This window comes from Physeter macrocephalus, chromosome 14 (assembly GCF_002837175.3).
Source record: "Physeter macrocephalus isolate SW-GA chromosome 14, ASM283717v5, whole genome shotgun sequence".
Classification (NCBI taxonomy): Eukaryota; Metazoa; Chordata; class Mammalia; order Artiodactyla; family Physeteridae; genus Physeter; species Physeter macrocephalus.
Window position 1 is genome coordinate 48,829,536 of NC_041227.1, and position 18,963 is coordinate 48,848,498.

The window sequence follows — 18,963 nt, forward strand, 5'->3', positions numbered from 1 at the left end:
CCGTTGCGGGGCACAGGCTCCGGACGGATGGCTCACGGGCCCAGCCGCTCTGCGGCATGTGGGATCTTCCCGGACTGGGGCACGAACCCGTGTCCCCTGCATCGGCAGGCGGACTCTCAAAAACTGCGCCACCAGGGAAGCCCAGGCCTAGATGACTTAATTGATGAGTTCTACCATATATATATGTTATATATATATATATATAATATGTATTGATATATATAAATATATATTTATATACTTATATACATATTATATATATATTTTATATATATATATATGTTCTTTTTTTTTTTTGGCCACGCGGCATGTGGGATCTAGTTCCCTGACCAGGGATCGAACCCGGGCCCCCTGCATTGGAGGCATGGAGTCTTAACCACTGGACCAGCAGGGAAGTCCCAAGTTCTACCATATATTTAAAGAAGATCCTTCAGATACTCTTCCCAAAAATAGAAGAAGAGGGAACACTTCCCAACTCATCCTGTAAGGCCGGCAATACCCTGTTATCAAAACCAAGCAAAGACATCACAAGAAAAGAAAACTAGGGACTTCCCTGGTAGTCCAGTGGGTAAGACCCCGTGCTCCTAGTGCAGGGGCCCTGGGTTCGATCCCTGGTTGGGGAACTAGATCCTGCATGCATGCCACAATGAAGAGCCCACGTGCCTCAACTGAGACCTGGCACAGCCAAAATATATAAATTAATTAATTAGTTAATTAATTAAAAAAAGAAAACTATAGCGCAATATCTCTTAGGAACATAGAAGCAAAAATTCTCAGCAAAATGCCAGCAAACTGAATCCAGCAACATAAAAAAGGATCATACACTATGACCAAATGGGACTTATGCCAGGAATGCAAGATTGCTTTCCCAGCTGTAAATCAATATCATACAGCTTGTGTACAGAACAGATTTAACACAGCAGGCCTGCAACTTCTGTCCTTAGAACAACCTGCTTGCAAGGCTGACCCTTAGCTTCCAGGGTCAAGGTCAAGGATGCTTCCAGGACTTGACCCTGATACTATCCCTAAGTGATAACAATTGCTCATTCTTACCTGTTTGTACAAAAAAAGCGATTTTTTGCTGAACACTTGCTTTTCTTTGAGATTTTGGAGTTTCAGTGACTGTAGCTCTTCTCCCAGGTACCCTCTGCCTACAGAACTGACGCCCAATAAAAACCCTGGATCCCTAGTCTCAGGCAAACTTCCCTGGTAGACAACACTTCCACATGTCACAACAACCAAAGAATAGATACATTGGATTTCATCAAAGTTAAAAAACTTTAGTGCTTCAGGACTTCCCTAGTGGCGCAGTGGTTAAGAATCTGCCTGCTAATGTAGGGGCATGGGTTCGAGCCCTGGTCCGGGAAGATCCCACATGCCACGGAACAACTAAGCCCGTGTGCCACAGCTACTGAGCCTGCTCTCTAGAGCCTGCGAGCCACAACTACTGAGGCCCGTGTGCCACAACTACTGAAGCCCATGCTCCTAGAGCCCGTGCTGCGCAACAAGAGAAGCCACTGCAAGGACAAGCCTGTGCACAATGAAGAGAAGCCCCCGCTAGCCGCAACTAGAGAAAGCTCGCGCGCAACAACGAGTACCCAATGCAGCCAAAAATAAAAAAATTAAAAAAAAAAAAAAACTTTAGTGCTTCAAATAATACCATCAAGAAGGTGAAAAGACAATCCACAGAATGAGAGAAAATATTTGCAAATCATATCTGATAGAGGACTTGTATCCAGAATATATAAAGAATTCTTAGGGAATTCCCTGGGGGTCCAGCAGTTAGGACTCAGAGCTTTCACTGCCAGGGCCCCGTTCAATCCCAGGTCAGGGAACTAAGATCTCGCAAACCGCAAAAATAAAAAGACAAATAACCCAATTAACACGTGGGCAAAGGATGTGAATAGACAGTTTTTATTTCAAAGATTTTATTTCTTTTATGAAGTTCAAGATATACTAATGGCCAATAAGCACAATTAAAGATGTTCAATGTCATTAGCCTTAGGAAATGCAAATCAGAACTACAATGAGGGGGCTTCCTTGGTGGCGCAGTGGTTGAGAGTCTGTCTGCCGATGCAGGGGACACGGGTTCGTGCCCCGGTCCAGGAATGTGCCACAACTACTGAAGCCCACGCGCCTAAAGCCCATGCTCTGCAACAAGAGAAGCCACCGCAATGAGAAGCCCACACACTGCAACGAAGAGTAGCCCCTGCTCACCGCAACTAGAGAAAGCCCGTGCACAGCAATGAAGACCCAATGCAGCCAAAAAAACCCAAAAAACTACAATGAGCTAGCACTTCGCACCCACTAAGATGGCTAAATCAGAAAGACAATAACAAGTGTTTAAAGGATGTGGAGAAATTGGAACCTTCATACCCTCTTGGTGGGAATGTAAAATGGCACAGCTACTTTGGAAAACAGTCTGGCAGTTCCTCAAAATGTTAAACATAGGGATTTCCATGGCAGTCCAGTGGTTGGGACTCCGCACTTCCAGTGCAGGAGGTGAGGGCTCAATCCCTGGTCGGGGAAACTGCATGCTGCGTGATGCAGCCAAAAACAAAAAAAAAGTTAAACATAGAGTATTTGTTCACCCAGTAATTCCACTTCTAGTTGTACACCCAAGAGAATTGAAAACGGGTCCATAAAAAACTGTACACCAATGTTCATATCAACATTAAACATAATAGCCAAAAAGTGAAAACCCAAAATATCCATCAATGGTTGAATGAATAAATAAAACATGGTTCATTCATACAATGAAATATTATTTGGCCATAAAAAGGAATGAAGAACTGACACACACTACAACACGGATGAACCTCAAAAACGTGATGATAAGTGAAAGAAGCCAGACACAAAAGACCACAACTTGTATGATTCCATTTCTATGAAATGTCCAGAATAGGCAGATCTATGGAGATTAAAAGTAGATTAGGGACTTCCCTGGTGGTCCAGTGGTTAAGAATTCACCTTCCAATGCAGGGGACGCAGGATTGATCCCTTGTCAGGGAACTAAGATCCCGCATGCGGAGGCGCAACTAAGCCCGCGCTCTGCAACTGCAGAGCCCGTGCACTCTGGAGTCTGGGTGCCACAACTAGAGAGAAGCCCATGCACTGCAACGAAGAGCCCTCACTCCGCAACAAAAGATCCCACACTCCACAATGAAAGATCCCACGTGCCTCAACTAAGACCCGACGCAGCCAAAAATAAATAAATAAATATTTTTCTAAAAAAAGAAATTAAATTAGTGGTTGCCTAGGGTGAGGAATGTTGGGGGGTGTAGCTAAAGGGTATGAAGTTATTTATTTATTTATTTATTTTGGCCACACCGCATGGCCTGTAGGATCTTAGTGCCTCCACCAGGGATTGAACCCGCGCCCTTGGCAGTGAAAGCTCAGAGTCCTAACCACTGGACCACCAGGGAATTCCCAATCTCACGTTTTAAAGGAACTGCTGTGATGCATGTATATGAATGTGTATAAAAACAATCTGGTTGATGGTGATCTCTAGGGGAAAGGGATTACAGGAATCCTTAACTTTCTTGATTATCTCTTTCCACCACGTTTGGATTTCATGGATATCATGAATGTGTGGTTCTTTGTCATTAGGAAGGTGGAAGATACACATCTGGACAGCGAGTCCCAATGAGGCCAGCCTCCTCCCGGACTCAGCAGAGGAACCTCACGTGTCGCCTGCGTCAAGGATGCTCCAGGTCCACACAGAACCCCGGCATTTCCCATCCGGTTAGATTTTGCTCGACAAAACCTCTTTCACTCTTCCAAAGCATCCACAGCCTTAACATTTCCTCAAGTGGCCTCCCAGGAGGAACGCTTCGATGGTGTCTCCCTGCCGACAAAGAAGAGCCCCAGGAGCTGGTGGCCCGCAGCTGTGTGTGACGTGGAGTGACGTGGGGAGGGCCACGGCCACCAAAAGCTCTGAGGAAGGAAGCATCGTTCACAAAGACACCTGCCCCTGCCCTGGTGCAAATACCCATCCGTTTTCAGAGCCCACGGCTTTCCAAGGGCTTTCCTGTTGGGTGTGGTCCTGCTTCAGCTCCACAAAGTGGAAAATCATCGTGGAGGCCACTTCAAGACGAAGGTGGGGCACGTTTGGGGAAGTTCCTGCTTCTTCAGGCTGAGCTGCCCCGTGCGGTTTCAGCCGCCCCAGGTGTTTTCCGGGCAGGTGCCAGGTGGGCCTTCGTGCTCCTTGGCCATCTGCTGCCGGGGTGTGGCTGTCCCATTAACAGAGCAGGCCGAAACCAGAGGCCTTGCTACTCCCTCTGTTAGAGTTCCCTTTGCTGTTTTCCAACTTAAATTAAACCCAGTGTCCACGATCCCCAGGGCAGGTGTTGTTCGGGCCCTGGAAGCCAGCCTGACGGCTGCAGAAAGCCAGCGCTGGGAAAACTCCACCGGGGTCACCCATGTTTGCCTGATGCAGGAGGAGAGGCAGACCCTAATGACAGCGGGCGCAACCCCTTCTCCCGTGTGATGGCACAGCAGGGAGCCGGCCTGCAGGGAGCAGTGGGCCCATGTTCCCCACGAACTCCAGAGGCTGCTGCTTGCTAACAGGGCCACATCCTCCCCAGCGGGCTCCTTGAATTGCAGAGGGAGCACACGGTGCAGGCTCCCTCCCGCCAAGCTGGCCACGAAGCCTGCCGTCCAGCCATGGGACAGTGACAGCTCAGACACCCCCCCACTGTCCCTCTGCCTATACATTTCCTGCAATAAACCTGATTTTATATCTTACTGTGTAGAGCTGCTGTGTGTCCACCTGCCCTTTGCAGCAACAGATGGCCACCAGAAAGGCATACACTCCACATGTCTCAGTGCCACGTGGTGGGAAGTGATGGAGTTTGGCTGGGCAGAGGGAAGCCTCCACACCTGGGGCAGCGTCTGGTCACCTGGCCCAGGTGCCCGCTGGACTAGGAGTGGGTGGGAGTCCTCAGAAAGGTTGCTGAGGGGTCTGCTCCCAGCCCACGGGGGGACAGTGCAGCTTCTGCTGGCCATTCCCCAGCCCCCGTGGAGCTGAAAGAGAGGCCTTGATCCTCTGCTGATTCATCCCAAGTCCTCCCTGACTTGTTTTCATAAGCTGGGGCAAGCTTGAAGTGGAACTGGCAGCCCCAAGCCAGGGCAACCTTGACCCCCAAGACCCTGGCTACCTTCCCAGGCAGGTAACTGTCCCATCTCTTGACCTGCCGGCTCCATGGGGCCCTCACCCACCAGCCTGGCCAGCAGTCATGAAGATGGTCCAGCAACGTGACAGCCCACCTCCCAGGTAGGAGGCAGGCACCTGCCAAGAGACCCATCGTGCTGCTGGCCGCCTGCAGTAGACACGCAACACAGGGGCTATGTTTCGGGCAGTGCTCTTGGCCATGGAGCACGCTGCCCCGAAAGAGTGAACTGCCCGTGGCCAAGGCCAAAGACAGCCCTATGGGAAGAGATGCAGCCCAATCCTAGACCCACAGATGTGTACATCCACGGGAGGCGACCACACTTATAGAAAGGCACCTGAACTTAAAAGGACAGTCAAGTCTGTGCCAGCACCAGCTGGGTCTCTGCTCAGTCCCACACAAAGAGGAACCTCACACAGGCCTGAAGTGCCCGGTGAGAAGCACCAAGTCCCAATGTTACCCGAACGCCTGCAGGGTCACTGGTTTCCCACCCTCCACAGTAGGTCTTCCATGGGGCGCAGGGTGGGCGACTCCCAATCTCGAGTCTCATGCCTGTCACCTTGGCTGGGCTCCAGGCCCAGGGTCAGAGGAAGGACTCAGGCTTGTCCCTCTGCCCCCATGCTCACATTGACCAGGGCCCAGCCACTCATCCTCATCCCTGTACCTGCTTTGACCTTAGAGGGCAGGGGTATGGTCCATGTTGCTCGGACCGAGAGCTCCCAATGGACATGAATTTAGATACCGCTGCTGCCTTGGGTAGCCCCATGGCCACTCACCACCCACCACCGAGCCCCAGAGGCTCCCCATCATACAGCCACTTCCTCCACGGTTCCAGAGCCAGAGAGATGTCCCCTGCCCTATCCCTGTCACAGAGCAAAGTGCACAGAGGCAAGTCCCTCTTGGAAGCTGGCCCCTGGTGGACAGCGACAGCTGGGCGTGGTCCTGCCCTCCTCCTTATTTCCACTCCGCTGCTAGTTCCCCCAATAAACCCTGTTTCATTATGTCTGCACCATGTGGAGCCGCTAATATATCTCTGTGTCCCTTTGGGTGATGGCGCAACAACATCTCAATTATGAAATCTGAAATAAAAGGTTCATAAGGAGCAGCGAGACTGCCAAAAAGTTACTCAAATTTTAAAAATGGGCCAGTGGCTGGCTCTAGGGGCCCCAGCCCTCAGTCCTGTCCCTGGGGTTGTGAGGTGAGCGTCACTGAATCGCTTCTCCTGGCCCAGCCCAGCCTCCTGTCCCCATGTCCTCCGTCAAGATGGCTCCTGCAGGGTGGCACCAAGGACTTCCTTGTCACTAAATTCAGCGGGTGCATCTCAGAGTTCACCTCCTGCACTGACCACCCCTCCTTGATCCCTGCAGACCTGAAGGTGGCTCCCAGGTTCTCTGCATCTCCTTTGAGGGCTCCTTGGCCCCCACCCAACCAATAAGCAAGGTGGTTGGTGTTCTGGGGACTGGACCTCAGCCCTTTTCTGCCCAGCCATTTTCAGGGTTCACGGTTTGTCAATCTGCAGCCCCAGCTCTGCCCTCCCTTCTGCAACCAAACCTGTGTGTCCAACTGCCCCCAGGACCTTGGCCCTGGATATCCCATGGTCACCAGCAGCAAAGGTGGAGAAGGGGAGTGTCCTCATCATCCCCCTCCTCTGACGGCTCCACCACATAAGTAGAAACCCAGAGCCGTCCTCAACACCGCCCTGCCTGTCCCTAGGTCCCGTCAGCTATCAGTTCCACCAGTGCCACCCTGCCTAGTTCTTTCTTTCTTTCTTTAGTAACAGCTTTATTGAGATACAATCCACACACCATAGAGTTCACCGACTCAAGTGTACGATTCAATGACTGTTAGTACATTCACAGAGTAGGGCCTCCGTCACCTCTATCTAATTCCAGAACATTTCATCACCCCGAAAAGAAACCTCAGACCCATTAGAAGTCACTGCCTCTGTGGTTTCTTTCCCTATGTGTTAAGGCTGATGGGGTTCCTTCCTCTGGTGCTGGGAGAATTTGGGGAATCCAGGTGTCTTAGTCCACTCAGGTTACCATAATATACCATAGGCCCCAGAGGGGAGGGGTGCAGGGAGGGGGGATCCTATACAACAGACGTTTATTTCTCACAGTTCTGGAGGCTGGGATTGTGAGGTCAGGGTGCGGGCATGGTTGAGTTTTGGTGAGAGCTCTCTTCCTGGTTTACAGTTGGCCACCTTCTTACTGTGTCCTCACGTGGGGAGCGGAAGCGGGGTAGGCCTAGCTAACTTTCTGGCCTCTTCGTATAAGGCACTAACACATCATGAGGGCTCCACCCTGACCGGAACACATCCCAAAGGCCCCACCTCTTCATGTTATCACATTGGGATTAGGGTTTCAACGTGTGAATCTGGGCGGGGGGACACAAACATTCAGTCCATAGCACTAGTAAGGCACACATATGGTAAAGAAGACTGTTAGTCAATCCTTGTATTAATAAACATCCCCATCCCTAGGCCCCTGAGTCACCTAGAGCCCCAACCCTTCACCTTTGTGACCACTGCAGCATCCAGTGTCCCCTCTCTGCAATCTGTCCTCATGATAGCCAAGGGCTTTTCTAAAATGCAACCCCATCATACAACACCTGCCCCAGGTGTTCTCTCCCAGGTGTCCATATCAGGTATGATTACCTGGTTCAAGGACCAGAAGCCAGAGGTACCCAAGGGAGTCTCTGGAGACAAAGGGCAGGGCGGCTGCCAGCCTCAGGCTGCATCCTCATCACAGCTCTGCAGAGCCCAGCCTCTCCTGGCTGCCCACCCTACTGTTCCCCTGAGGGCTCCGAGGGCACTAGAACAGCCCCTCTGCCTTCTCCCATCAAAAAAAGACTCTGGCTGCTGGAAGAGCTGTTCAGGGTAACCATGGGGAGTTGGACCTCAGTTGAGAGAGCTATTAGTCCAAGTAGGAGATGGTGGTGGCTTGGACTAGGGAAGTAGCAGCAAGGATGGAAAAGTGACAAGAAGTAAGTAAGATGTTATGAGTTGAATTGTGTCCCCCCAGAATTCACATGTTGAAATCCTAACCCCTAGTACCTCAGAATGTGACCTTATTTGGAAATAGGTCGTTGCAGATGTGATTAGTTTAGAAGGGATCCTACTGCAGTAGGTTGGGCCCCTAATCCAACATGACTGGTGTCCTTATAAAAAGGGGAAATTCACACACGGAGAATGCCATGCGAAGGTGAAGGCAGAGACTGGGGTGATTAGTGGCTTCTATGAGCCAAGGAATGCCAATGACAGCCAACAAGGCACCAGAAGCTAAATGAGAGGCATGGTACATTCTCCCTCCCAGCTCTCAGTGGAACCAGCCTTGGAGACAAGAACTGTATGAGGGTGGGGGGAATGTATTAGTCCACGTAAGTTGTGCCAGCTGCTGTAACAAGCAAGTCTCTGATCTCAGTGGCTTAACACATAGATATTTATTTCTCCACTCATGCAGAGTCCCAAGCTGATACTTCTAGTTGGAGGGCTCCTTCTACAAGGTCGCTAGGGAATCTGGCTCCTTCCACCCTCCCCTAGGCCCTAGGTATCCCCTCCATCTAGTTGGTGAATGAAGGAGATAGAAACTGAGGCTATTGTAGACCAGAACTGGCAGGGGTCTACATCAGTGCTTTTCAAACTTTAACACCTGGGGATCTTGTTAATGCAGGCTCTGATGAAGGAGGCATGGAGTGGGGTATGAGAATCTGCATTTCTAACAAGCTCCCTGGTGATGTCAGTGCTGTTGATCCGGGCCCTTGCTTTGAGAATTGAGGAGTGAAAGGCATCACTCCTGCCCATGCCTCATAGCCAGAACTCACTCCTGTGGCTATACCTAATGCAAGGGAAGCAGGGAAATGAAGTTCAGCTGTTTGTGCAGGAGCTGGAGGAGCCAGGGTCAGTAAACAGGCAGGGGCCAGGTAGGAGCCAGGCAGTAGGGACCCAGCCCTCCCAGACAGTGGTACCATTGCTGCGGGGAGACCAGGGGGAGGTCCTGACTGGGACCGTGGGCCCCTCGGCAGGCAGCCTTTCTGAACTCCCCGGTAGTGGTGGGGGCGAGAGCCCAGGCCTTCCTTAGTTCAAGGCTCTGTGAGCCACCTGGGACTGGAGCTTGCAGTGGGGATACTGCCTCTCATCTTGGTGCCTGAGTCCTGGAACTGAGCACCCCCTTCTTTTCATCCAATACCCCTTTTGCAGGAGATCAGCCTGGCAGTGGGGGCCCAAAGTACAGTGGACCAGATGGACAGCCCTTCTTTGTCAACCCTCCTGCCAGAAAAGGGGTCAGTTCTTCCTCCACTCCGCCACTGACCTTCCTTCTGCACGAGGGGTCCTGGTCGTCTTTGTCCTCTACCCCGCCCTTTTCTCAGGTGACTCCTGGGAGCGAGGCTCTCCACGCACCCCCATCGCCCATGCCTGCTGCCCCAGGATGCTCTCCCTGGGCCAGAGCCTAGGACAACGCCATGGAGCCACAGCAGCCCCCAAGCTCACAAGCAGAAGGGAGAACGGGGCCAGGTCCATGGGTTTTACTACTCCCTCCTTAGATGGGTTCCCTGCGCTGGGCTAGCCTGCGCTGGTGAGACTCCCAGTCCATTGCTCAGCAGGGCCAGGAAACTGGGAGGTGATCCCGGGCCAGCGTGGCAGCTGAGAGGGTCCCCCCAGGAGGCAACCTGGGCGCTGGCCTCCAGTCTCAGCCAGCCAACTGCGTTGGGATAATGCCCCCCCCCACACACCTCCCCCCAAGCCTGTGTATGAGGCACAGGCTCATTCGAAGCGAGGTCTTCGAGGGTCCAGTCACCACCACCAGCACTTTTGCTTTCCTAGAATCTTCTCTGCGCCCCCGATCTGGGGCGGGGGAGGAGTGTGGTGGGTACTGACAGAGCAGAGACAGGTCCTTGCAGGCTGGACAGCCTGGTGGGGGACTGGTGAGGGGTGGGCAGGCTGGACTGGGGGCAAGACATCGGGGCCGGGCGGGCCGCTCTGGGCCCCAGGCCACCACCCAACTCCTTCCCGGCCCCCGCCCCCGCCCTCCCACGCACCTGCGCTGGCCTCTCCCCAAGCCCTGGGGGCAGCCGGCGGGCGCTGCTGGGAGATCAGAGGACTCGGAGGACTCGGGCCAGGGGGAGGGGGCGGGGAATTTCCCCCCACGCCTGTCTGGGCCTGCTCCCCCTCCCCCTCCCCCGCCAGGTGTGGGGGGAACGCTGGGGGAATTCCACCGCGCTGCGAGGGCTCCGGCGAGCCTGGGCTGGGGGTCCTAGGGAGAGGAGGAGGAGAGGAGGGGACAGGCTAGGACCAGGGGCGCAGCTGCCTTCCTTCCCAGACACCAGCTGCCCCTGCCTGTCCCAGACTTAGCGGCCACCATTCCAACGCTTCGGGCGGGTGCGGGGGCAGGGAGTGGCGCTTCCTCAGGCCAGAGGCGTTGGGACCTGGGAAGGGAGAGGCGTGAAGATCCGAAAGAGGGTGTGCGTGTGAGCGTCTCACAATGAATGGGTGACTGAGTGGGAGAGCGTGCCTGCACTCCATTCAAGGGTGTCTATGAGCTGGGGACTCCGGGTGCCCCGGGGACGTGTGGCCTCTGAAGAGGGTCCTGTGTCTCCCCCATTAGGGTCGTTCTGTCCAGCAGCCTGGCCGGGCCTCCTCCACACGCTCCCGCAGGAACCTTCACCTACCCTGAGAGGAGGAAGGGAGGGGAGGCGCGCTCCGGGACACTGAGGGTCCCGGAGATGGGGGGCGGGCGTGGGAGGCGTCTGGACCTGCTGCCTCCGCTCCAGTCTCGGGCGGGGCTTCCCTGCCTCGGTAGGGGGGGGTAGGGAGGGAGGGACCCGGGGGGAGGGACGCGCGGAGGGACGCGACGGGGGCAGGAGCCAGCGCGTCGGAGACCTGGGCGAGGGAGACTCAGAGAGCAAGAGGCAGAGGGAGGGGGCGGGTGTGGAAGCCGAGGCAGGATCCCGAGCCCGGAGAGGCAGAGACGGAGAACAACCCTGGCCAGAGATCGTCCCCCCGGGGAGACTCCCAGTAGGGCCCGGGGCAGAGAGACGCCTTCAGGGCCAGAAACCCTAGGAGGCAAATACCCCTGGGAGATATTACCGCCCCCCCCCCCCGCCCCTGACAGAGGGCGCCTTGCAGAGCGGGGACGAGGACAGACTGTCAGAGGACAACGCCCCCCAGGCCTCCTGGGAGACCCCGGAGCGACCCCAGGGGTGACAAGGGCCTTGTGCGGGCCAGGGCGATCTCTTCTTGGTTGGGGGCGATGGGGACACGGGCCCCGCAGGGCCTCCTCCTCCTTCTATTGCTCCGGCTGCTGCTGCCACGCGGGGCCTCAGCTGGGAGCCTGCATAGCCCAGGTGAGTCGCGGCCCGGCTACTGGGCCGAGGTCACCATTTCCTCCTCGGCCTCCGCGCCTAGAACCTGAGTCCCACTGGCGAGGGGGCAGAGCAGGTGGTGGCAGCAGCTGAGCAGCCCGAGGGCCCCGGGGGCGCCGGGGGCGCTGGCTGGGGAGCCGGGCGGGAGTTGGCGTCGGAGTGTGGGGTGAGGATGCCCGGCAAGGGTCAGGACCTCCCAGGCCCCGCCGTCGCCGTGCAGGCCTGTCCGAGTGCTTCCGGGTGAATGGCGCAGACTACCGCGGCCACCAGAACCGCACGGGCCCGCGCGGGGCTGGCCGCCCGTGCCTCTACTGGGACCAGACGCAGCAGCACAGCTACAGCAGCGCCAGCGACCCCCACGGCCGCTGGGGGCTGGGCGCGCACAACTTCTGCCGGTGAGGGGCGGGGCTGAGTGCACTATTACAGGCGTTGGCCTGGGGCTGGGCCGCGGCATGGGCGGAGCGGAGGTCTCTGCTGGGCGGGCACAGGGGCCATCTCGAGGGCCTGGGGGCGGGGCTTAAGCGTGGGGTAGAACCTTTTCTGACCTGGGTTGGGCTTTAGGCGCATAACTTCTGCAGAGCCTCAGGTCAGGCCTGGGCACTCAAGGCGCCCTTAAGGGCGTGGCGTAGTCAGAGGGCAAGCCCTGGAGTGAGGGGCCGGGCCCTTGGCTCACAGCTTCTTTTGAGACACATCTACTGGTGGTGAAGGAGGGATTGGGGGTTCAGAGCCACAGTTTCGGTCTGAAGCGGCAGGGACCGAGCTGAGCGGGAGGACACTTCCCTGCTGAACCGCAAAGCTTAGGGCTCATCACTTCTGCTTTAAAGCAGGATTCCAAGACAAGGGACTTGGCTGAGGCCCATGGCTGGGTGGAGGGCTAATACTACAAATGGCCTCAAAGTCCTCATAGCCTAGCAACAGCTGAAGACCTAAAATCAGCCCCCAGGGCCCTTTAATGACTTCCCACCGTCCACTCGGAAGTCGACATCCATTCTGGTGGGCAAACCAGAATTTTCTCTAACACACGGTGGCCATTTTGAGAATAAGCCGTGGGTCAGGGCTGGAATTTGCCGTTCTTGGGACGGTAGGATCCCAACTATTTCTCCTGTACCCACAGTAACCCAGATGGTGATGTGCAGCCATGGTGCTACGTGGCCGAGACGGAGGAGGGCATCTACTGGCGCTACTGTGATATCCCCACGTGTCATAGTGAGTGGGCCGGGCTGGACAAGGGTGGAGGCCGTGCTGCCTGGGCAGAGTTTGCTTTTGGAGGCGCCTCACTGAGCCTGACTCTGCTGCCTCCTCAGTGCCTGGGTACCTGGGCTGCTTCGTGGACTCCGGGGCACCCCCGGCCCTCAGCGGCCCCAGTGGCACCTCAACAAAGCTCACGGTCCAGGTGTGCCTTCGCTTCTGCCGCATGAAGGGCTACCAGGTATTGCCCACCTGCCCAGACCAGTGGTGACCCCTGACCTTGACCTCAGGACCCAAATCAACTTCCAACTCTGAGGCCAAACCTTGACACTGATTTCTGAACCCGATTCCCACTTCCGACCCCGACCCCTGGCTCCCACCAACCCACCCCCACCCCAGCCCCTGTCTCGGGGGTCACCCAGTCTGTGCTCCCAGTTGGCGGGCGTGGAGGCTGGCTACGCCTGTTTCTGTGGCTCTGAAAGCGACCTGGCCCGGGGACGCCCGGCTCCGGCCACCGACTGTGACCAGATCTGCTTTGGCCACCCGGGCCAGCTGTGCGGCGGCGATGGGCGCCTGGGCATCTACGAAGGCGAGGAGTGGGCAGGGATGAGGGACCCGGGTGAGGGGAAGAGTCTGAGTGAGACTCAGAGATGCCGTGACAGGGGGCGGGATCTGGGAAAGGAAGGCGGTAGGTTGGGGGCGGGGCCTAATAAAGGGATTGGGTTGAGGACTGGGCCCGAAGAGGGGACTGGGCTGAACCTGGGGCCAGAGGTCTGGGTCTGACGACGGGACCTAAGAAAGGAATTGTTTGAGGGCGAGACTTGAGGAGGGGATTAATAGTTTGACAGCGGGGCCTATGGAATGGGTTGGACGGGGTCGGAGGAGGGAGTTGGGCTGAACCTGGGGTGGAGGCGGGGTCCGAAGATGAGGCCGGTCTGTCCGGGGCGGGGCCTAGCTGGGAAGGGACGGGGCTCTATGTAGAAGGAGGAGCCCGCCGGTCTCCGGGTTCTGACCGCCGGCCCCGCCCACAGTGTCCGTGGGCTCCTGCCAGGGGAACTGGACCGCACCTCAAGGTGTCATCTACTCCCCGGACTTCCCGGACGAGTACGGGCCGGACCGGAACTGTAGCTGGGCGCTGGGCCCTCCGGGCGCCGCGCTGGAGCTCACCTTCCGCCTCTTCGAGCTGGCGGACCCGCGCGACCAGCTGGAGCTGCGCGACGCCGCCTCGGGCAGCCTGCTCCGCGCCTTCGACGGCGCCCGCCCGCCGCCGCCGGGGCCGTTGCGCCTGCGCTCCGCCGCACTGCTGCTCACCTTCCGCAGCGACGCTCGCGGCCATGCGCAGGGCTTCGCGCTCACCTACCGCGGTGAGGCCCCGCCGCGTCCCCTCTCAGCCCGCTCCCCCGCCAGCCTGCCTCACACCCCTCTCCGCAGGGCTGCAGGACGCCGACGACCCTGCGCCCTCCAAGGGCTCGGCCCAGACCCCTGCAGGGCCCCCAGACGGGGCCAACGTGAGCTGCAGCCCCCGGCCTGGGGCTCCAGAGGCCGCGATTGGGGGTGAGACGGGAGTGGGAGGCGGGAGAGAGTTTGGGGAACAGCCCCTTCCAAGCCCTGTCCTCACCGCACTCGTGTGCCCGCAGCCCAGGTCTTCTTGACAGTGACGGCCGCCTCAGTGCTGCTGCTGCTGCTGCTGCTGCTGTCGCTGCTGCGCCTGCTGCGCGGACGGTGCGCGCTCTGGGGCAGGACCTGAGGGCGGACCTTGCCGGGAGCCTGACGCCCCGCCCCGGTGCCCCGGGGCGTGGGGGGCCCTGGTGGGAAGCTAGGGCCCACGACGGGAACAGGGAGGGAAGGAACTCCTGGGTTCTAAGGACGAGGATCACGCGTTCGAGGGATGCGTGGGATCACAAGCAAAACAAGGTGTTGAAGGTGAGGTTGGTTGGGGTTCGGCTGACGTCTGCTCCCTCTCTAGGAGCTGCCTGCTGGCTCCGGGTAAAGGGCCCCCAGCGTTGGGGCCTTCCCGGGACCCCGCAAGAAGCTGGGCCGTTTGGTACCGCCGGCCTCGAGGGGTCGCCCTGCCCTGTCCTCCCGGGGACCCCCAGGTTGAGAGTCTAACCGCGAGTTACCGGCCATTGAGCGCCTCCAGCCAGAGTTCCCTGCGCTCACTCATCTCTGCTCTCTGACTCGGGACCCCCAGGGTCCACTGGACCCTCCTGCAGCGGGATAGACTCCTGAGACCCTTTGCCACACACTGTCTACCTTGGCCTTCTGCCCCTTTGAAGTCTGGCAGCTCGGCCTCTAGTCATCTCAAGGAGGCCAGACGTCGGACAGGAAGCATCTGGTGCTACTATTGGGAACTTCACCTGACCCTCGGGGTCCAGATGGTCAAGGCCAAAGGGCAAGAGGAATTCGACTTCCCTCATAGACCTCGATACCTGGGTCTTTGAGCCCCTCCTGGGGTGGTTCTGGACTGCTGCCCAAAGTGAAATGTGAGAGGTCAACAAAAGTGGTCAAAAGACCATAGACTTTGAATAAAGGACCTATTTTGGTACAGGGCTCTGGAATTTCTTACGTGTGGGAAGAGCTATGAGGGTACAGTGCCAAGACTGGCTGTGTACATGCAAGTTAAAGGCGTTCATCGCAAAGAGTTTCGTGTGGCAGCCTGGAATGCAGAGGAACCGCGGAGGCGGAAGGATGAGTGGGCGGGGTCCTGGAGAAGGGGAGGAGGTGGAGGCCGGTTGTCAGCAGGGTTAAGCAGAAGAAGGGATGCCTTCGTGGACCTGATTTAGGATGAACCCTGGTGGGGACTGAACTTTCTTCCCTGGCCTCCTGCCCTCTTTCCCTCTCCGTTTCCTGCGCGTCCTGGGCGGGGCCGAAGATGCGCCTTTGGCTTGAACAGTGAGCGACTTTGGCCCAGCCCAAGCTCGAAGAAGCCTGGCCCGAAGGGCAGGGCCTCACTGGAGGGCTCCGGGCACGTCAGGCACACCCCTAGAGGCCCGGGCATCTCGGCACGCCTTGCTGCGCTCCGGGGAAGTCGGGCGAGTGGAGATATCATCCGTAGAGTACGGGCGCGCCAGCTCTAGACCTGACCCGTCCGAAAATCCCGGGTCGGCAGCACCTTGGACAGAGCCCAGGCTGTGGGGTGCTGCAGGGTGGAGGGGCTATGCCCGGGCAGGTGAATGCCCAAGGGTGAGTCGACCTGGGGGTCGCGCGAAAAGCCCGGGCGCGAACTGCAAGGGAACGCGAGCCACCTGGACCCAGAACGTCGGGTCCCAATCCAACAGGCACCCCATGCAAATGAGACTGGGACCGCATATATTATGCTAAGACGCTGAAGGCCTGGGCCGCTGCCGGGAGGAACCTCCCAACCGGCCGCGCCCATTGGCTCTCGCAGCCGCGACGTCAGGAGCCCAGAGCGCGAAACCCTGGCGGGATGACGGGGGCGAGCAGCTGGGGCGGAGCCTGGCGTCCCCTCCCGCGTCCGGCCGCGCCCGTCTTCCCGGCAGCCCAAAGACTACTGGCCGCTGCCGCCGCCTCAGCAGCCGCCGCGAGCTGTCCCTGCACAGCGCCTGCCAGCCGCACTGCGCTCCGGATTCCTGTGCGTACCCGGCCTCCGCCCAGGCGTGGGGTCGCGGGGCCCGCGCGTGCGCAGCGCGGGAGGGGCACGGGCCGGGACCCCCGGGCCAGCGCGTGCGCGGACCGAGTACTGCGAGGTGGGCGGGCGCAGGGATGAGGCTCCGGGTGCTGTTCGCCCGCTGAGGAGACCCGGGGGCAAGAGGAGCAAGGACCGACTTCGCCCAGCCGGGCCATGGCGTTCCTGGCCGGGCCGCGCCTGCTGGACTGGGCCAGCTCGCCGCCGCACCTGCAGTTCAACAAGTTCGTGCTCACCGGCTACCGGCCGGCCAGCAGCGGCTCGGGCTGCCTGCGTAGCCTCTTCTACATGCACAACGAGCTGGGCAACATCTACACGCACGGTGAGCCGCGCCCCGCATCCCCCATCCGCGGCAGCCCTGCCCGCGCCGGGCCGGGGGCCCGAAGGCCGAGTAGAGCCCCAGCGCCCAGGTCCTGGGCTGCCCCGGCCCTGGCACGGCCAGGAGCCGCGGTGACAAAGCTGCCATTGTGCCGATCGTCGCTGCCCGCTTCTGCTTTCCCGGCGGGGCCCCCGGTGCAGGCGAGGGAAGCAGAGTCGGAGACCGAGTCCGCTTAATCCCTCTGAGCCCTGGGGATAAGGAACTTGGTGTCCGGTCGCTTCGTAATCCCTGCGTCCTGGCACCCTCTACCGCCAGCACCCGTCCCAGAGATGGGTGTTGACTTTGGCGAGGAGGGGCCCAGGAGGAGAAGCTAGGCCCCGGCCGCCGTGCCGCCCCCGCCCTCCCGGAGCAGCCCAGCCGCCGGGCCCCGCCTGGTGGCGGCTCCCCCCGCCCCCGCCCCCACCTCCCCGCCGCAGGAGCCGGGCCCCTCCTCCGCGGCCCCGTGGAGCTGTGCTGACACAGCCCTGCCCGTCCTTGGCCTACCCGGGTGGAGAGAGGGGCCCTGAGTGCGCTGGGCCCAGCCTTGGTACCTGCCCCCTGGGGGACTGTGGCCTGGCTAGACCCTGCCAAGAGTCGGCAGTCAGCGGCCACAGCCTGCCAGTGCCGACCTTTGACTCATGTGAGGGCAATGCCAAAGTGCCTGCAGGAAGTGTTAGGAATGGTTCTGAAGGCCTGGACTGGGAGGACTGGAACTCCCTGAAAAGGTGCCTGGGTAGAAGATGGAACAGGGTTCTTTCAGCCCCCTGCCCTGCCTGGCCTCACCTGCTCTGGTGGACAAAAAGGCCCATAGCCTACATCTGTCTGGTCCCTTCTGGAGAGGAGAGGACATAGGGATTGGGAGGAGCAAGCTAAGTGGCCCTGGGATCTGTTGTCATTGCCTACATGTTGGATTCAGAACTCACCTTGAGATCATGCCCCCTCTGGCTTCTGCTGATATACCTACGCCAGATTGGGGAGTGGGGGCCCCCTGCTTTCCTGGGAAGTGGTGTGGTGGCTGCAAGGGTGAGACCAGCTTGGGAGTCAGACTGCCCGGGGCTCTGTGTTGCTTCATTGCTTACTTGCTGGGGTCCCCTGGGGCAGGTTACTCAGTTTCCTCACCTATAAAGTGGGGATAATGGTCTCCCCTTCCCAGAACTATTGTGAGCTCTGCTAAATAAAGTTACTGAAAGCCCAGAGCCTGCCTCTGTCCAGGGCCGGCCAAGTTGGCCAACAGCCTTGTCAGGACCTGTCTTGCTCCCATCCCTCTAGCCTGTGGCCTCATTGAGGACATGACTTGTCCTCAATGCTGAAGCTGTCTGATGGAAAACTGTCTCCCTCCCCCAGGGCTGGCCCTGCTGGGCTTCCTGGTGCTGCTGCCCATGACCTTGCCCTGGGGTCAGCTGGGCAAGGATGGCTGGCTGTGGGGCACACACTGTGTAGCCTGCCTGGCACCCCCTGCAGGCTCTGTGCTCTATCACCTCTTCATGTGCCACAAAGGGGGCAGCCCTGTGTACACTCGGCTCCTTGCCCTGGATATGTGTGGGGTCTGCCTCGTCAACACCCTCGGTGAGCCAAGGGATGGGGTGGGGGGCGGAGGGCTTGAAGGATGGGAGCTGGGGGTCGGGTACACTCACATGAGCCTGAGATAGAAAGGGCAGGTATCAGGGAAACTGGAAGGAAAAAAAAAAGGGACAAGGGCAGGTGGACCCCCAGACTGATGTGCCCTCTCCTGCCTCTCTCCTCTGTGCAGGGGCCCTGCCCATCATCCACTGCACCCTGGCCTGCAGGCCCTGGCTGCGCCCAGCTGCCCTGGTGGCCTACACCGTGTTGTCGGGTGTGGCAGGCTGGCGGGCCCTCACCGCCCCCTCCACCAGTACCCGGCTCCGCGCTTTTGGCTGGCAGGCTGGTGCCCGCCTCCTAGTGTTTGGGGCCCGGGGAGTGGGGCTGGGCTCTGGGGCTCCAGGCTCCCTGCGCTGCTACCTGCGTATGGATGCACTGGCACTGCTTGGGGGGCTGGTGAACGTGGCCCGCCTGCCGGAGCGCTGGGGACCGGGCCGCTTCGACTACTGGGGTAACTCACACCAGATCATGCACCTGCTCAGCGTGGGCTCCATCCTCCAGCTGCACGCTGGCGTCGTGCCTGACCTGCTCTGGGCTGCCCGGCACATCTGCCCCCCGGACTGAGCCACCTCCCGCCCGCCATGCCGGCCTGCTCACAGTCTTCTAGGGCCAACAGCACC

General features: G+C 58.6%; 3 protein-coding genes and 1 non-coding gene across 11 annotated transcripts in view; 3 read left to right on the forward strand and 1 right to left on the reverse strand.

Annotated features, from left to right (window-relative positions):
- Positions 1-4,727, forward strand: part of FLYWCH1 (FLYWCH-type zinc finger 1) — a 28,518-nt gene extending 23,791 nt beyond the window's left edge. For all 4 annotated transcript variants that reach the window (XM_028498828.1, XM_028498830.1, XM_028498833.2 and 1 more), the window contains one exon: positions 3,610-4,727. In XM_028498828.1, the coding sequence (XP_028354629.1) occupies positions 3,610-3,649 (40 nt within the window). In that variant the 3' untranslated portion in view covers positions 3,650-4,727. The remainder of the gene's footprint in view (positions 1-3,609) is intronic.
- Positions 322-394, reverse strand: TRNAW-CCA (transfer RNA tryptophan (anticodon CCA)). Its single transcript has one exon. It is a non-coding gene; the product is annotated as a tRNA-Trp (tRNA).
- Positions 4,728-11,419: 6,692 nt separating the features above from the next.
- KREMEN2 (kringle containing transmembrane protein 2) lies at positions 11,420-15,240 on the forward strand. 4 transcript variants are annotated; one of them, XM_024123631.3, is made up of 9 exons: positions 11,420-11,513; positions 11,752-11,926; positions 12,646-12,737; positions 12,836-12,960; positions 13,155-13,308; positions 13,751-14,083; positions 14,151-14,273; positions 14,357-14,441; positions 14,686-15,240. In XM_024123631.3, exons 1-9 carry the CDS (start codon positions 11,420-11,422, stop codon positions 14,894-14,896), a joined length of 1,392 nt encoding a protein of 463 aa, XP_023979399.1. In that variant the 3' UTR covers positions 14,897-15,240. The 4 variants fall into 4 exon arrangements, with proteins under 4 accessions (XP_023979399.1, XP_023979400.1, XP_023979401.1 ...); XM_024123632.3 differs by having other exon boundaries at positions 13,272-13,308; XM_024123633.2 differs by lacking the exon at positions 14,357-14,441.
- A 1,005-nt stretch (positions 15,241-16,245) lies between these two features.
- Positions 16,246-18,907, forward strand: PAQR4 (progestin and adipoQ receptor family member 4). 2 transcript variants are annotated; one of them, XM_024123648.3, is made up of 3 exons: positions 16,246-16,687; positions 18,068-18,289; positions 18,474-18,907. In XM_024123648.3, exons 1-3 carry the CDS (start codon positions 16,522-16,524, stop codon positions 18,905-18,907), a joined length of 822 nt encoding a protein of 273 aa, XP_023979416.1. In that variant the 5' UTR covers positions 16,246-16,521. The 2 variants fall into 2 exon arrangements, with proteins under 2 accessions (XP_023979416.1, XP_023979417.1); XM_024123649.3 differs by lacking the exon at positions 18,068-18,289.
- The last annotated feature ends 56 nt before the right edge of the window (positions 18,908-18,963 follow it).

What these genes read in the sequence shown, in the direction of transcription:
- KREMEN2 (XM_024123631.3), top strand. Translation starts at nt 11,420, where the DNA reads ATGGGGACACGGGCCCCGCAGGGCCTCCTCCTCCTTCTATTGCTCCGG. An exon ending in TGATATCCCCACGTGTCATA is followed by an intron (nt 12,738 to 12,835) that starts GTGAGTGGGCCG and finishes CTGCCTCCTCAG; the next exon opens with TGCCTGGGTACCTGGGCTGC. An exon ending in CTTCGCGCTCACCTACCGCG is followed by an intron (nt 14,084 to 14,150) that starts GTGAGGCCCCGC and finishes CCCTCTCCGCAG; the next exon opens with GGCTGCAGGACGCCGACGAC.
- PAQR4 (XM_024123648.3), top strand. Translation starts at nt 16,522, where the DNA reads ATGGCGTTCCTGGCCGGGCCGCGCCTGCTGGACTGGGCCAGCTCGCCG. An exon ending in GGGCAACATCTACACGCACG is followed by an intron (nt 16,688 to 18,067) that starts GTGAGCCGCGCC and finishes TCCCTCCCCCAG; the next exon opens with GGCTGGCCCTGCTGGGCTTC. An exon ending in CTGCCTCGTCAACACCCTCG is followed by an intron (nt 18,290 to 18,473) that starts GTGAGCCAAGGG and finishes TCCTCTGTGCAG; the next exon opens with GGGCCCTGCCCATCATCCAC.